Raw genomic sequence first — 17,713 nt, 5'->3', positions numbered from 1 at the left:
TTTCATACAGAGGATCTTCCATACACAGATGACTTACAAGAGCAGAGGAGAGGGGGCAACAATGCACAGAGGTCTCTTTCATAAAGAGGATCTCCCATACACAGATGACTTTAAAGAACAGAGGAGAGGGGGCACCAATGCACAGAGGACTCTTTCATACAGAGGATCTCCGGCACACAGATGACTTACAAGAACAGACGAGAGGAGGTACCAATGCACAGAGGTCTCTTTCATACAGAGGATCTCCCATACACAGATGACTTACCAGAACAGAGGAGAGGTGGGACCAATGCACAGAAAACCAGTCAAATCACGACCCTAGTGCCTGCAAGATTACTGCAATTGTCACTGATTGTTTAATAGTAAAATATAGCAATAATCAGAGATCAGGTAGTTTCCTAGAGCTTTTGGCCCCTGTGTCACTGCACCTGCTGCATGATTCAAATCATGGCCCTGGTGCCTGAACGATAACTACACTCGTGACTGCTTGTTTAGTGGTAAAATATAGCAATAATCGATGTTCCGTGGGTTTCCTAGACCTTTAGCGCCCTGTGCCATTGCACCTGCTGCACCATTTAAATCATGGCCCTGGGCCTGCAAGGTAATTACACTTGTGACTGCTTGTTTAGTGGTAACATATAGCAATAATCGTTGTTCAGTGGGTTCCATAAACCTGTTGGTCCCTGTGACACTGCACCTGCTTCACCATTCAAATAATGACTCAGTGCCCGCTAGGACAAATGAAGAAATCGTTTATATCCAGTAATATATGTGCTCTGAAAAAGCTAGAGTTGCAGACAGGATACATAATTATAGTGTAGCTAAATATAAATACAAAAACTTTCATAGAAAGTACCTTTAAACTTATACAACTATCAAAAATGAGTTGCCACAGATGTCATGAATAAAGCAAATGCTTTACTCATCAAAGTGAAAACCAAGCATTGTTAAATTGTGTTACAATCTAGCTGTCTCTTTCCTGTGAAAAGATCTTATCATGTGCTAAACAGTGAACGGATCATCAACAGTGTTAAGTGGCCAAGATCACCATATGACTGACACAGAGACTGAAAAGCAGTTTCATACTTTGGGCCAGATGTATCAAGATTCCATTTTGCGAGTCTATAATAGCAAATTTTACCGATTCGCTGTTATAGACTCGCAAAATGCCATGTATGTAGATTTTTGCTAAAATTTTGCGATTCCTACATATTCTTTAATAGCAAATCGCAAATTGTGAATCCTATTTAGGAATGCCTTACCATTCTTTCCTATGGGCCTAGAGGTTCATAGGAAGGAATGGAAAGATATTCGCAATTTGCGAGTACCAAATAGGTACTCGCAAATTACGAATGCAATTTCATGGGTGCAAAGGGGCCAAAAGACCACCCTGATGCACCCCTGAAATATGCATGTGTGCACTTGAGGTGCTCATACATGCCCAGAGGGCATGTATGTACACTGCCTGGCACTTAGAAAAATGGAAGAAAGTGCATTTTTCTAGGAATTTGCAAATTACCACCAACTAGATAGCGGTGTTCATTTATGATTCCTTAATGCTTATTCGCAATTTGCGATAGCTATCAGAATTGCATTTAGGGAATCTCAAATTGCAATTCCCTAACTGCATTCGCAATTCAGGTAATCGCAAAAGTTGCGATTACCCATATTGCAAATTACAAATTTTTGAAACATTGCAAAACACATTTTTGCAATCGCAAATGGGCCGATTCTGTGAATCGGCCCATTTGCAATCGCAAAAAGCGTTGATACATCTGGCCCTTTGTTCCTTTAAAGGCAGTTTCACAATTGAAATGGACTCACCAAGAAGAGAAATTTAGCAAAAAACGTGTCAATGCTTTGTGCAGATGAAGAACGAGATACCGTTTGAGATGTGTAAAATAAAATTTAAAAAAGGGCAGAAGCAGGCTCCATGGAGGAAGTACCCTGCAATCCTCTTTCCCATAAACGCTCTCATTTTGAAGTCAGCTGAAAGCAAAATAAACACCAGGGTCCCAGGAAAACACAGTTTGACATTTGACCTTTGTCTTTGAATGCCTAGCAAATGTGACCAGATAAGCACAAGATTTAAAGGCCTGTTTATTACAGAAAACAAGTTCATAGAAGAATACTGTAAAAGTGGCTTTAGCAGGGAGAGATACTAACTCAAGCTGCACGGACTAAAGCAAATAAAGCCAGCAAATCGAAAGTCAGAAAGCGTGAGTTATAAACCATAAAGCCAATAGCAAGCCAAGGGCCAAATGCATTCCCAGGTCAACTTTCTGAAAGTCCCCATGATGTATTTTGCATACGAGACAGCAGCGCTGTGTGGTAATCGGCGACCTAAAAATGAGTTTCTTACATTAGTGTGTACACAGCTGCCAATCTCAGCCTAACATTCCCAGCCATTTTAAAGTTCATATGATCCTATAAATGCAACCATACAGGATGACTCAAAACCACCCCTATTCAAAACCCTGAAGATGCCTCTAAATCCCACAAAGTCAACCTCATGGACTTGTGCAACTTTTTTTAAATATAAATTGTCACTTGATTCTGTTTGTACGTGTATGCTGACAACACCAGGACAGGTGTCCATTTTGGATCGAGACCTGGGTGGGATGCTGTGCTTTTGCCTGGATATTACATAATGAGGGCCTGCTTCTGTATTCATGGGTATCTGGTAAAAATGGTCCTATTATAGATGGGGATTTGTGTGGTTAATTGATCTCCTGGTGATGTGGTCTGTCCATTGATGCCTCAGATGATTGGCTCCTCGCCCTAACAAGTGCAGTCATTTTGAAAGCTGGATAATGATTCAAAGGCACAGAGAAGTGACTGGTGGAGATAGCAGTAAAAGCAGGCAGAGACCAATCTCTGCTAGGTCAACTGAATTCCAAACATATCAATGTCATCCATCTTTTGTCTGTCTATAATCTCAAGAGGAAAGCATGATCGCCTGTGTTGGTTTATTTGCAAAGGTAGTTGTATTCCTGTAACCTCTATAAATGGGTGACTGCTTGTGTGGTTGAATGTATACACTGGTGGCCGCATATGTGATGGTCTGGCTGCATGGACACCTGTTTGCTTGCTGCTCTGTGTGGTTGCCTGTAGATATGTTGGTATGGGTATGCACTGTGGTGTGCTGTACCTGTATGTGTGCATGTATTTATGAAGTGTGTCTGTGTGCATGTACTATATAGAAAGAAAATAAATTGGCTTTGTTGTTCATGTTCCTAATATGGATAGTTCAACCTGTCAGATCATATGCATCCCTCTTTTAAAAAAGTGCTTAGATACAGACTGGGGCAGTAATCAAGCCTGCAGTGGGCAACACTAAACCTTTTTACCGTACCCACAGCTTGAGTTTTTATGCACGTTATTGTCCAGCCTTTGCGTGCATTTATAATGTCATTTATATGGATCATTTGGTCCTCTTGGTTGTGGGGCATGCCTAGTGCTTAGGAGGTCCTGGGCCATCTTAAGCATGGCCTCTTTGTTGGCAGATCTACCTAGTGTTGGGTCACTGTGGCCCAGCCTGACTTTCTTATCTAGGTTGACAAACTTTCCTCGTGGCTAAATAATAGCAGTAGTCCTGGGCCACCTCTGGCCATTCCCTCCTAAATGTCAACCTACTTGGTGTGTGTGAGATCTTGGGTCGCCTTGCTTGAGGCCTCTTGGTTGTCACATCTAACCAACAGTTGAGGAGCATGAGTCACATGAATTCCCTTCCAGGTGGTGATGGTGGGTGGAAGTGGATATGGTTCTTGTGCATCATTGGTCAAACCCTCTTAGCTGTGAGAGCTAATATGCAATTGGGTGAGCATCAATTGCTTCTTTGGTTCTACACTAATTGCCATTGGGTGAACCTGGCCTCGTCTACCTGATAATTGAGTTTATCTTACGTTTTGGTGGCTCTGGGACACCGGGGCTGGGTACTCCTGGTTATCAGGCCTACCTGGCAGTCGGATGGCACTGGGCCACCTTGGCCAACTCCTCTTCGCAGTCGAAGGTCATCATCTTCACCCCACTACTGGCAGCATACTTTATGTGTGTGAGCTGCTTGTAGGGGTTGGCATAAATGATCCTGTCTGGTGAGACTCCCTGGCCAAGGACCAGCTCTATCTCCCCCTGCAGAAGAGACACGTTGCAGAAGACAACACTAATCACTGTAGTGTTTAAATTAATAATAACAATTTCCAGAATTATATAGTGTACACTATTAGCAAACTTTCCTCTGTGTGGCAATGGAAGTTGTTAGTTAATATTTCCTAACGAATTTAATGACATAAGAAGGCTGAAAGGCTGGGTCAACTGCCTTTACTTCCAATCTGTGATTTGCAGGCTACAAACAGATCTTTGCAGAAGACACATTAATCCAATTAAGCCATCACTGTGCCTCAAAGGTACAATGCTGTTTTCTTAGGGCCCCCATTTTCCAGCTGCCTGAGAAGCCCTGTTCTACCAGGGTTTGGGCCCCACTCCCAAAATGTCTATTAGGGATCATTCTAATAGTGCCACAGAGAGGTGATGTGGTTTTATTCAATAATCATCCTCATCAATTATTATGTCAATACTAATGTTCCAACAGAATGTACCCAGTAATCAGTACCAAAAATGTTGCTGGTAATAATTGTATTGTATTGTGTGAGTTACATTTATATAACACTTTCCACCCCAAAGAGCTGCTGACATGCTCTTGAAGATGGGTAGCTTGCTCCACTGTAGGTTATACTTGTTTGAAAGGCCAGTGTGTTCTATGTTGGAAGTCTTCAACTCCAATGACTCATCAGCTATTTAGGTAATAATCAGATCCCCTCAATTATTTTGATGGCAACTATATTCCATCAGTGATTGTGCCAACAATCATGCCTCACTAAAAGATACAAAAAGTGATGTCTGGAATGCTTGAATTAAACTCAGCCACTGGTAATTACTTGAGGATGCATGCCAGTCCATCATTATTTTGCACACACTGTCACTTCAGTTTGGACCTAGCTATATGCACAGACCCTGCTCCAATGGGAACAGTCCAGCGCAAACTGCTAGGTCAGGCCCTCCCGAAACCAGAACGCAAGCAACCCTGGACTGGTTTTGCTCTAGTTAGGGCTCATCAGCCAGGTATACCTTGCTTACAGTGATAGTGTGCAAGGGACACACTTGGGCATACCCATCCCACATAGGGAAAAACACTAAAGTATACAAAAGAAGTGATGGAGGGAATGCTTGAATTAAATCCCAGCTACTGGCAATTACTTGGGGCCGCATCCCAGGCCACCCTTATTTTGCACATCAAGCCACCTCAGTTTGTACCCAGCCATATGCAAATCAGCCTTCACCCTGCTTCAGTGAAAAAAGTCCAGCTGAAACTGCCAGGCTAGGTCGTCCATGAACCGGAACACAAGCATCTCAAGAGCTGTTTTGACGTAGTTAGGGTTCATCAGCCAGGTAGAGCATGGCTTCAATGAGAGAGTGTGCACTGGACACATGTCTGGGCATACCAGTCCCACTTAGGGCAACACACTACAGTATATTGGTTATTACTCAGGCCGTTTCTCAAGATATCATTATTTTGCACACCATGCCAGCTCATTTTGGACCCAGCCCGACACTGCTCCAAAGGGAATAGTCCAGCCCGAACTGCCAGGCTAAGTCCTCCTTAGGGCCATATCAGACATGTATAGCTTGGTTCCAATGACACAGTGTGCACAGAACCCACATCTGGCATACCGGTCTCACCGAAGGTGACTCACTAAAGAATACAAAAAGATTATGGGTGGAATGCTTGAATTAATCTCAGCCACTGGAAATTACTCAGGGCCCATTCCAGTCCATCGTTATTTTGCGCACCATGCCACCTCAGTTCACACTCAGCCACATGCAATCAATCTTGACCCAGCTCCACTGGGAACAGTCCAGTCCGAACTGCCAGGCCAGGACCTCCCTGAAACAGAACACAAGCAATTTAGGCTTCATCAAGTATTATGTTCATACTATTGTCCCATCAGATTGTTCCCAGTAATCAGCTTTAGTTATTTAGCTGATGATTATTGTATTGTATTGTAGATTATTTGCATTTATTTAAAACTTCACAACCCTTACAGCTCATGAGGTGCTCTTGTGAATGGGTAGCATAACCCTTTGTTGGTTGGACTTGTTTGGAAGGGAAGGTAGTGGGTTTGTAGTGTGTCCTATGTTGGAAGGCGTCTGCTCCAACAACTCATCAGCTGTTTAGTCAGTAATCTGGTCCCTGCAAGGATGTGATGGAAATTACACACCGTCAGTGATTGAACCTATAATCATGCCTCATTTGTTATTATTTCTGTTATTATGCAACAATATTTTTGCCTGTATTCATGCCTCTTAGTTATTTTGCCAGTATGTTATGTTTGCATTTGTATAGCATGGCTAATCACCCAAGGGGTTTCCAGGTGCTGCAGCAGGTGTGAAGTTCGACTGCAGGAATTTAGTTGTAGAGCCAGAAGCATGGAGGTGGCCTTAAGGTGAAGAAGGAGGCTGTTCCATGCTGGGGTGCGAGATATGAGAAGGCAATCCTTCCTGATCTGCTTCTGTGGATGGAGGGTGTGTTTTTGAGAGATAGAGATAGAGGGGCAGGGCGTAGATGTCTGGTGGGCTGGTGGAAGTGAAGGCAGGGTTTGAGGAATGCTGATCCAATGTTGTTCAGTGGTTTGTATACATGTCTGAGGAGTTTGAATTGGCTGCGTGTGTGTACTGGAGCCAGTGAAGGTCTCTGAGGTAAGGCATGATTTGGGTGTGTCAGAGAAGTTCCAGAACGAGTCTAGCGGAGGAGTTCTGGATGGTCTGGAGTCTGTGAAGGAGATGCTTGAGGAATTTCGGCAAAGAGTGCGTTGCTTTAGTCAAGTCTTCTGGTGATAGGGGCTTGAGTGACGGTATGCATGGTGCCCTTGGAAATCAACAAAAGATTTTTTGATGATTTGTAGCATGTTGAAGCAGGAGGAGCTGACTGCATAAATGGTGTTGGGGGATTCCATGCACTGTAGGACTCCCTTGGGATGCCCCCATGCTCCCGGTACCTGACTTCCAGAGTCTGACAGCAAACTAGAGCTTCTGCCGACCACAGACACGATTCTGCCCTCCTGCTGCTGAGCCAAACTCAAGTAGGGGAGGGTAGAACGGGAATGAACAAGTGGTCCGTGATCAATGTTTGATTACAGAAATCAATTCAACGTTAGCAATGTTGGTTAGTGTACAAAATCACCAACAATAGTACCATATACTCTCAAGTAACTAAAACATATGTATTCATGAATAATACTAAGCAGATATTTTGAAAATCACACACATAATTAGAAAAAATCCCCAAGAAAAAACTTTTTCAATGTTATATTCACATTTATTCTTAATATATATATTAACATGAATTCTCCAATTTTGAATATACATAGGTTGAGTGCAGAAAGGAAAAGGAAAGAGTAGGGTAGTGGTGGCGGGTAATGAATAGAAGGTGCAAATCAAAGGTTGAGGAGAAACAAATAGGTACTTTTAGATACACTGGTAACTCAAGACCAGGCAGTGAGACCTGTCCAGTAGACATTCATTTACATGCAATCTGTAAATTGACATAGGCAATCAATGCATTATACAGGAATGGCAGGGGAATGATGGGTACAGGTCTGAGGGAAAAGGCGTCGACGTTTCGACTCGACTGAAGCATAGAGGGGTGGCTTTAACCTCCGCTGCGAGTCTTCTTCAGGACAATGTGTGGCAACCTTAACCTTGCCTACAGTAGCAACTATACCTGACTGGGTATAGTTGTCCCCCCGGGCACCGATATGTGCTGAGTCAGCTCTAAGTTTGTTGTATGTTTTTCTGCTTAAACGTTCATAACATGTATTTCAAAATAAAGCAATTATTCCATTGATTCTGGTCGTTTCGTTTATTTCTCTTAAGGTTGTTTTCTTTGTCAAAACATCATTTCCGTTATTTTACATCATACATCCAATGCATTTCGGCAGTATGATCTGCCTTCATCAGGGAAATAATTGATCTACAAATCAAAAAAACGCATTTTCAATTTTACATGCTATATAATATGTTACTTCTTCCATCAACTTAACTCTATTCATTTACAAACAATGTCATATTAGCTTCATAGACAAGTTCTTATGAGCCTTTACTTAAGGGTTTGTCAGATAAATAAAACTGGGTTTCCTTCGTCTTTCTCTGTTTATAACGTGCATAGCGCGCTGTTGCTGGCCGTGGTTAACTGCCTATTTTAAATCGGGTTTCACCTTAAAGGTTGTGGACCTCGCGTTACGCGCTGGTGATGGCTTATTGTTGACGCGTTCGCGTCTTTGTTAAAATTGCACTAATGGTTATAGCCTACATAAACGTCTCCACAGGGGCATTTGATCATATAGATTAAATTGCTTGAGTCACAACAAGTGCAAATGCAACAAGTGAATGCAACATGTGACTCAAGCAATTTGCTTAGAATAATAAAGTTAGCACACCAAAAAATAAAAAAACCGGGTCCGCGAGAACTTAACAAAGCGCATGCGCTAGAAGCGTAACACCGATAGGAAACAGAACCCGTTCGCTGGGGAATGGCGCGGAGATAAGAAACGCCGAGGTAAGCCGCATAGCGTTTAACTTAGGCTAACTGCGTAAAACACGAGCAGCACTCTTTCCCACATTCGGAGCTATAACCATTAGTGCAATTTTAACAAAGACGCGAACGCGTCAACAATAAGCCATCACCAGCGCGTAACGCGAGGTCCACAACCTTTAAGGTGAAACCCGATTTAAAATAGGCAGTTAACCACGGCCAGCAACAGCGCGCTATGCACGTTATAAACAGAGAAAGACGAAGGAAACCCAGTTTTATTTATCTGACAAACCCTTAAGTAAAGGCTCATAAGAACTTGTCTATGAAGCTAATATGACATTGTTTGTAAATGAATAGAGTTAAGTTGATGGAAGAAGTAACATATTATATAGCATGTAAAATTGAAAATGCGTTTTTTTGATTTGTAGATCAATTATTTCCCTGATGAAGGCAGATCATACTGCCGAAATGCATTGGATGTATGATGTAAAATAACGGAAATGATGTTTTGACAAAGAAAACAACCTTAAGAGAAATAAACGAAACGACCAGAATCAATGGAATAATTGCTTTATTTTGAAATACATGTTATGAACGTTTAAGCAGAAAAACATACAACAAACTTAGAGCTGACTCAGCACATATCGGTGCCCGGGGGGACAACTATACCCAGTCAGGTATAGTTGCTACTGTAGGTTGTAATAGAATCTCTCCAGACGGGGAGAGAGCCCCGGAGGCACGAAAAATTCGAATAATCTCCAGGTGAAATAGCGGTGCTCCACCCTACACTTTCAGTATAAAACCTTAACCTTGCGCCAAGCCTGGCTACATAGGTACGAAAGCGTAGAAGAACCATTGGCCCAAATTCGCCAAGGTGGTAGGTTTGAAAATTCCAGTAATTAGGACAAGCGCCTCATCATCCGGCATGCGTGATGAATGGGGGGAGGCTGAGCTGAGCCTGCATCCTTCCTGCTCGGTGGTGATAGGGGCTTGAGTGACAGTATGCATGGTGCTCTTGGGAATCCAGCAAAAGATTTGTAGCATGTTGAAGCAGGAGGAACTGACTGCATAAATGGTGTTGGGGGATTCCATGCACTGTAGGACTCCCTTGGGATGCCCCTATGCTCCCGGTACCTGTCTTCCAGAGTCCGACAGCAAACTAGGGCTTCTGCTGACCACAGACACGATTCTGCTCTCCTGCTGCTGAGCCAAACTCAAGTAGGGGAGGGTAGAGCAACAGGTTTCATGTCACAGGGAGGTGTGACCACCTCCCAGACAGGAATTAGTGCAATGGGCTAGGGGCACTTGCCAGCACCACTAGACCATTTGGTGCCCTCCATGCATACTCCAGTTGGAACCAGTTCAGGGAGCCATTAGCTCCAATTCTCTTGTGTGAGAAGTTGGCCTGATGTATGATGTCCACAATTCTGTGGGTACCTTGTATCAGTCCAAACAATCCCTTATGCTGTTGGTTGTAAAGTCAACCTTATAGACAAGCTATCCTAGGGGTAGCATGGACCAAGCAGTCTTAGGCTAAACTCAAGAGGGCATGTGAAGCCAGCTGTTTTACCATATGCAATCCGGTAATATCAAATGAAAGGACACCACACAAGTTATATATTATAAAAATATATGTATTTATTACTATAATAATCCTCTGTACTCTTTATGAGTGTAAAGGCACAAGCGTTCAAACAAAAGCACAGTTAAACATTCAAAAGTTGCACAATTTTGGATAGGCCCGGTGGCCACTCAAACCATATACTAAAACAGTGGTATAAGTACCACCTCTCGAACAATGGTAAGGCCTAGGACGTTGTGAATCGCTGGGACTACTCGGGACTAGCAGTGATGAAGTCGGGAGAGGCCCGCGGGACACGGGTGCAGTGCCTAAAGCACACGCATGCACCAATGCAAAGTCAATGGCGCGTAAAAGTTAAAGAGTTACTGTTTTGGAAGTCTTCCGACTGGAATAGAATTACCACACTTTAAACTAGGACACTAGAGGTGTAAACCACTACAGGAGCACCGGTGTTAGTTCGTTACCTCACCCACAGGAAGCGGGTGCATAGGTGCCAAAGTGTGTGTCAGGCTCTGCTTTCTGGCCTCTTCGGGGCTGTGTTGAAATACCTATAACCTCCCCTATGAACGACCTCAGAGTCTGAAGTTTATAACACAGACTACTAAGTGAGTCCAACCGGGGAGGGAAAGGAAGGGAACAGCGGGGAGGGAGATCTGAAACAACAAAGAACAACTTGTTTAGAAACCCCTCCGATTCTATCCCACCCACTACTCTGGATTCCTATACACAAATGACTACCCTCAAGCCACACTCGTACCTGTACTCGTACCTGTAAAGGAAAATATAATAGACTGTTTCTTTAGTAGACACGAAGGAAGGCGGTACCAGGGACTCTGCCCAGCTGTAGAACGACGAACAGAGAGGATTTACATGAACATTCTGAACTAATACTGGCTATGCTATGTTACTGAAGAACACACACACCTACCTAACAAGGAATACATATGCAACAATGGGTAATCACCATCCCTCTGTTAAGGTACCCCTCCTGTGTCTCCTGTGTTTGGTAAATAATAAACAAGGGTTGTGGAAGGAAAAGTATAGGAAATAAGAACGTAAAATGATAATGGAATCACTGTTCCTTTATTTTATTTATTATTTATTTATTTAGAAGTTTTCTATAGCGCTAACAAGACCCGAAGGTATCAGAGCGCTTCACAGTAGTGGGCATGAAAAAGAGAACAACATGAAACAAACCCAATAAAAGCAATCGGCGACAGACAATTTGGAAAGAAGAAAAGTTCGGACAGCAGGGCTTCTCAGTACTGGATTCAACAATACCGCATGGATTCTGAGACGTTTGCAGCTCCAAGTTATCCATAACCAAGGGAGCGGATCAAGTACAAGGATTTAAGTTGGCTCTTGAATTCTGCATAGGACGGTAGAGTTCTGATGTGCGGGGGGATGGCGTTCCATATTTTGGGGGCATTTCCTGAGAAAGAGCAGTCCGCAGTTCTCTTCCTTCTGGTTTTTGGTAGGATGAGCAGTAGGGAATTAGAGCTTCTCAAATTTCTGGCTTGGCCTGCTTTTTTGAGCTTGTTAGCCAGGTATTCCGGTTTGCCGGTGTGGAGGGCCTTGTGGGTTAGGCAGGCCGTTCTGAAGGTACTTCGCATTTCCACAGGGAGCCATTCGAGTTCTTTAAGAGCCGGGGAGATGCAATCATATTTTTTGCAGCCTGTGATCATTCTTGCTGCCGCGTGAAGTGTTGTTTTTAGTGGAGCCAGGTGGGATTTGGGGATGCCTGTTAGGATTGAGTTCCCATAGTCCAGTCTTGATAGAACTAGAGATTGCGTGGCTAGTTTGAGGTCCTTGTTGGGAATGTAAGGTTTAATTTTGTTCAAAAGTCTGAGGTTGAAGAATGCGCTTTTCGCCGAGTTCTTAATTTGATTTGTCAGGGTTAGTTTAGGGTCTAAGGTGAAGCCCAGGGATTTAACGGAGTCGGCTAGCGTGAGGTTACCCTTGAGAGCATCGATCGACTTTAGCCACTCGGTGATTTGAGGGTTATCTTCTTTGTTTGAGATGAGGAGTGTTTCTGTCTTGTCGGGGTTGAGTTTCAGGTGATTCTTTGTCAGCCAGTCTTGAACTTCATTTAGGATATCGTTGAGTCTCTGGATGTCTTTAAGAGAGGAGATTTCCAGGTAAATCTGCGTGTCGTCCGCGTAGAGGTGGAAGTTGATGTTGGCGTTCCTGAGTAACTTAGCGAGTGGCTCCATGTAGATGTTAAAGAGCTGGGGGGAGAGCACCGATCCTTGAGGGACACCCTTGTTGACTTGCTGGGTATCGGAGGTGAAGTTCTTGATTTTTATTAGTTGATTGACGAGGTTAATGCAGTGTGCATTAGGAACACACCCCAGGCTATTTGGTTCCGTAATTGTACATCCAGGTTGCACCACCGTGGGTTGCTTAAGATTGAAAAGCAAACACAACGGTTCCCTGCACATACACCAAAGTAAATGTCACTCTTAATAGACCTCCGGTTCCCTCTCAGCCGAGAGGAAAAAGTGTTCGAGAATCAAGTCTCCACGCCGAATGCGTGGTTCGTTTGGTCGAAGGTATCAAACAGCAAAAGAACGGGATTGCGAGGAAGAGTTCTGTTTTCTTACCGCAGCTATGAAGGTACCAACCGTCTTCAAGGCACTGAGGTAATTTGAATTTTATGGTCAATTGTGTCCCCTAACGTAGACCCCAACGGCTCCATGTACGTGCTTCAAGTACATGTAATTTCCCTCCACAACCAGCTATGAAGACGCAAATACATTTGCGTCCAACGTTAACATGTCCTCTTTCAGATCCACCATGAATGGATCGATAATTCAGTTCCTAAGTATGCCTTGCCACCGTCTTTACATGGTGCACTTTCACGTTTTCCTGGCTCAGTTGAGCTAGGCCCTGATTTCTGCCATCGAGCCCTTTCTGCCTCCTGTGAGCTGCAGCCTGGATCTGCATCCCTGACCCTTTACCTTACTCCCTGCGCGGTGAGCGGTGCCCGGCTCGGCCTGCTTGCCTGCCAAGACTGTATTTTGCCTTCAAGTTATCTGCTCCGCTCCTCGAAAATACATTCCTGTCTAGTGATTTAGGTAAACATCCCCCCAGCTGCAGAGCAAAGGGCCCGGCCTTTCTGTCTCCGTGCAAGTAATTCATTGCTCCCGTTACCATGGTAGGCCCATGGCCCCTCGCATTACACGTAGACACGTAGTCACATATGCACGCACTAGCAGTCAGTATAGAATAGCCTTTACCCGAGAGACCTTTCCTTCTAGATAATACAGTTCCTCAAACACTAGATATCAGATATGATTTGGGATTAGGTTGTTCTGACATGCCAGACTTCTGTCTCCTCTTTCGGAGCTAAATGTCAAGTCCCCTTCACCCTCCAGTTTCACTTCAACCACACGTCATGTTGCCTGCGCGCGCATCTAGTCATATATTTCTGCTGACACTGCAGGATTCCTCTATGAATCCACCCACCTGTGACACTTTCATGTGATGTTTCTAGCACACACCTCCGTGTACGCCCTCGTGCACGCCTTCTGTTACGTACATGTGTTCTTATCTCGTTTCTTCCAGCTGTTACGCCTTCTGTATCCATCACCATTGTATGCATTTACTATATATATTGTACACTGTTAATAAAGCATTGTCTATCCCTTCCTGAACCTTCGAGGTGATGGAACATGATACCATGGTTCGAACCATTCCATTACATGGAATAAAACCCTTATAAACTCAGACTCCACGGACTCTGCCTCTCATTTTGATTGAGCTATTTTATTGAACTTTACCGCATAGAAATTCCGCATAGGTAAATCTTTATTTACCACATAATTTGGCGCCCGAATAGGGACCCCTCCACCACCTTACACGCCGGCGGTGCGTTGCAAGCCTAGCCCCCTGCCACAGCCGTGACGGACAACTACGCGTACCCGCAGGATTTCCTGTATCTCCTTCAGGCCAACGGAGGTGACTGAGACTGCGATCGACACCCAGACGAGGCGGTAAGGAGTGCGGAGGATCCCGACCAGAGCCCAGCCGAGAGAGCAAGGTCCGAGGTGTTCTAGAGGCCCACCAGTTCCGAAGTACCTACGTCACGTGTTGAGTCGAGTCCAGTCCGGTCCAGTCCAGTGTCGAGTTTCCGAGGCCTTCCGTTCCGTGCTTCCCGGTGAGTACCGTTGCTGGGGATGCATCAAGACGGGTGCATTAATTTGTGCCCGGTCAAGACGGGTTTGGGTACACAGACCCGGTCTGCACTGTTTTAGCAGTGTATCTGTACTGTTTAGCAGTATATCCAGTATCCAGTTATCTATCTATCTAGTTATTGTTGTTCGTTTTCGAAATGTTTAAATGTGTTTTAATGTCGTGGTATGAGTGATTGTTTTTATCTTCATTACTGTGTTTTTGTATTAGTTGTGTCCAAGTTCGAGTAAGTATCAAGCATCAAGGTTCAGAATGCCTCTATTCTCTAAACTGAGACAGATAGGAACTAGGAAAGGGATACTTGAGGAAGCTGTTCCCATCCCACCCAGGGACACTCCCGGATATTTTATGTACCACAAGCACGGCTTAGATGCCGTATTATATCTCGACTTGTGGGCAGATTACACTAAAGACTTAGCAGAGAATCAGAAATGGCCCGTTACAGGGACATGGGATGCCGAGTGCATCATGAGAGTAGAGGAAGCATTATGGAAAAAGAAAGCCAGACAGTCACAGAAAGATGCCATTGAACTATGGCGTAAAGAATCACATAGACGGACAGAGAAAGCACTCAGAAAAGCAGAGAAAAGTAGAGAGGATTCTGAAAAAGCCAAAGAAAAAGAGCTACTAGAAGAAGGAGAACGAGTTAGAATGGAACAACACGACAGACAGAGTAACGCAATTATGACAGGATTGTATCCAGTCCTGGCCGAGGGCCTGCCCAAGGCGACCCCGGAAACACCGAAAAATCTGCCCCCTCCATTGGTTCCGACTAAATTACGTCACAAGACCGCAGCAGATATTTTCCTTTCTTCCTATTTAGACGACGTAGCTCCCGAATATACCAATGTCCCACCTGCACCTGTACCACCCGCTGATCGTCTGCCCCCAGGTCCGCAACAGCAGACCCCTCCTGCACCACTTCCTGCACCCCCTATTCATCCATCTAATCCTTTTGGGACTGGCACAGTTCAGGTTCCAACTCTGTTACAGCAGGCACCGACCCTACAGACAGATTATGCTCAAGCCTCCGCCTCAGGAGGTGCATCAGGAGGTTACCGTGCCCCGCCACCAGTACAGCAATTAACTGTTAGAGAACTAGCAATGCAACGTACTCCGAAACCAGTCACAATTGAAAAGCTTAAAGAGTATCTTACAGACTGTAGATATGATCCAGTACCAGGCAAAGACGGTTGCATGATATTAGCCTCAATACGTATAAGACGTGCTGCAAACTTTTTAGTTCTATTTCCAGGAATGCCGGATTATCTAGACAGGATATATCGTTTTGTTCAGACTGGGGAGGGTCAGGAATGTATTCACGAGGCCATGGCACATCAGAAAGTAGACACTCAAAGTATGATATTAAGATTCCTCGTAAACTGTTTTATAAGAGAACGAGATCGGCCTGGTGTAAATAAAGAAGAGATGGAGGTACTAACTACATGGGGTCAGAATATTGCAGACGGAAAACATGATAAACAGAAATGTATAGAGGCCATGTACAGAAAAATCCGTAAAGAAATAACAGTATTTCATGAACGAGAGAAAGCTGAAAGGGAAGCAGAAACAGACGTGAATAAATCCTCAGAGGAGGATGAGCCAGAAGATCCAGGTACGGTGGCCTATGTAGGTAAGGGTAGACCCTTTAATAAAACGTTACGCCCAGAAAGCAAGAGACTTTTTCACTCTGCCATGTCAAACCCGAGGACTCCTGAACATCTATTTCAGGCTACCGATAAAGTACTTCAAGAACGAATGGGGTACCATGTACCCCATTCGTTCTTGAAGTACTTTACTCAATTCCATGGATGAACAAGAACTAGCCAAGAACTAGCCAGGTCAGCAGTACAATGGGCTGACAATTCCGATAGATATAATGATGACGCAGTAGCGCAAACCTTTTTGAATCTTTCCCCAGACGAACAGCGACTAGCTGGTATGTACATGATACAGCACCTCCTTACGTTGTATAAGAGCCAACATTCTGATCCAGGTCCCCTACCTGATGTACTAATAGAGTTACTAATGAATAAATGGAGAGGCCTAGGTACCGATTTAATTAAAGTAATTTTAGAACATCGACACAGATATAGTGCTTTCCTGAATCCACAGTTTGTTTCAGCTCCACCCCCAGAAAGGAAAATGTTCTACATAGACAGACAGAATCCCTTACGAGAAGTACATCCAGTCAGGAATGATGATAATACCCTTACACGTGTGTATGTATACACGCCCATAACTAAAATGGAATTATTAGAAATGAAGAAAATAGTGCCTAGTCATGATAAAGACCCAGCAGGTTTCCACCGTGAAATAAAAGACATGTTACTCATGGGAGATTATACCTATCCCGACATTATGAAAATACTGAAAGTGTTATTGCCTGCCGGTATTTACGAGAAACTCAAAGAAAAAGAATGGGGGGTGGGAGACCAAAAGATAGATTGGGCTGCATTAGAAAATGAAGAAACGACTCGAACCCCAGGTTTGGGTCTTGGGGATAAAACCAAAGCATTACCAGGATTGTTAGTACAAGTTTTGCCACGTTTGTTAGCAACTAAAAAGGAAGACTGGGATGCAATCTCAGCCTGCAAACAGAAACCCGATGAAGACACTAGTGATTTTTATTCCCGATTTGAGAAATGTTTTATTATTAATAGTGGCCTGAAACCAAGTAGCGAGTCATACCCACACCTTTTTGTATCCAAATTAGTCGAGAATTCTCTGCCCCAGGTTAAGAATCGTGTATTGAAAGTCGAGAGCACATGGCAAGCAAACACGCCTTCACAAATGTTACAAATGTTACAGTACCACCAGAACAGAATCAGGGAAGAACATGATCACGAACAGAGACGTATGAAGGACACGAAAATGAAAATGCTAGTTGCTCAGTCAGTTCCAACTGACGGTCATAAAAAGGGTATGACACAGTCAAATAATTCGGCAGCTCCTGTCAAAGGGACATGCAACTATTGTAAACAGCCAGGTCACTATGTAAACGATTGTGCAGTTTTGAAATATAATATATCCACAGGTAAAACTAAAGAGAGACCGCGTCCTCCTAGACAGGACCAGGTCCAACAACACGTTCCACAGAATGTACAGCCTATGCATGCTCCACAACAGACGGTACAGACCGTAGCGGTACCACAGCCACAACCCATTGCCGCAACGCAACATGCAACTCAGCAGATGTACCAGTATGCACAAACTGACTATCCCGATTACCAGCGATACACATGAAACAGCCTAGAGAGGGAGGTTGGCTTGCCTCTTATTGAGGTTCCTGTAGATCAAGAGGGTCCTTATGTACATAGCCAGGTATTAGGGAAAGATAGAAAGTT

At 44.0% G+C, this 17,713-nt stretch overlaps 1 protein-coding gene across 3 annotated transcripts in view; it reads right to left on the bottom strand.

The window, feature by feature from the left end:
• The window catches only part of LOC147730877 (antizyme inhibitor 2-like), a 170,087-nt gene that overhangs the window by 48,359 nt on the left and 104,015 nt on the right, over nucleotides 1-17,713 (bottom strand). For all 3 annotated transcript variants that reach the window (XM_086955739.1, XM_086955738.1, XM_086955740.1), the window contains one exon: nucleotides 3,959-4,131. In XM_086955739.1, the coding sequence (XP_086811865.1) occupies nucleotides 3,959-4,131 (173 nt within the window). The remainder of the gene's footprint in view (nucleotides 1-3,958; nucleotides 4,132-17,713) is intronic.

This window comes from Lissotriton vulgaris, chromosome 2_1 (genome assembly GCF_964263255.1).
Source record: "Lissotriton vulgaris chromosome 2_1, aLisVul1.2, whole genome shotgun sequence".
Taxonomy (NCBI): domain Eukaryota; kingdom Metazoa; phylum Chordata; class Amphibia; order Caudata; family Salamandridae; genus Lissotriton; species Lissotriton vulgaris.
The sequence above is the reverse complement of the archived record's forward strand: the minus strand, read 5'-3'. Positions and strand labels throughout refer to the sequence as shown.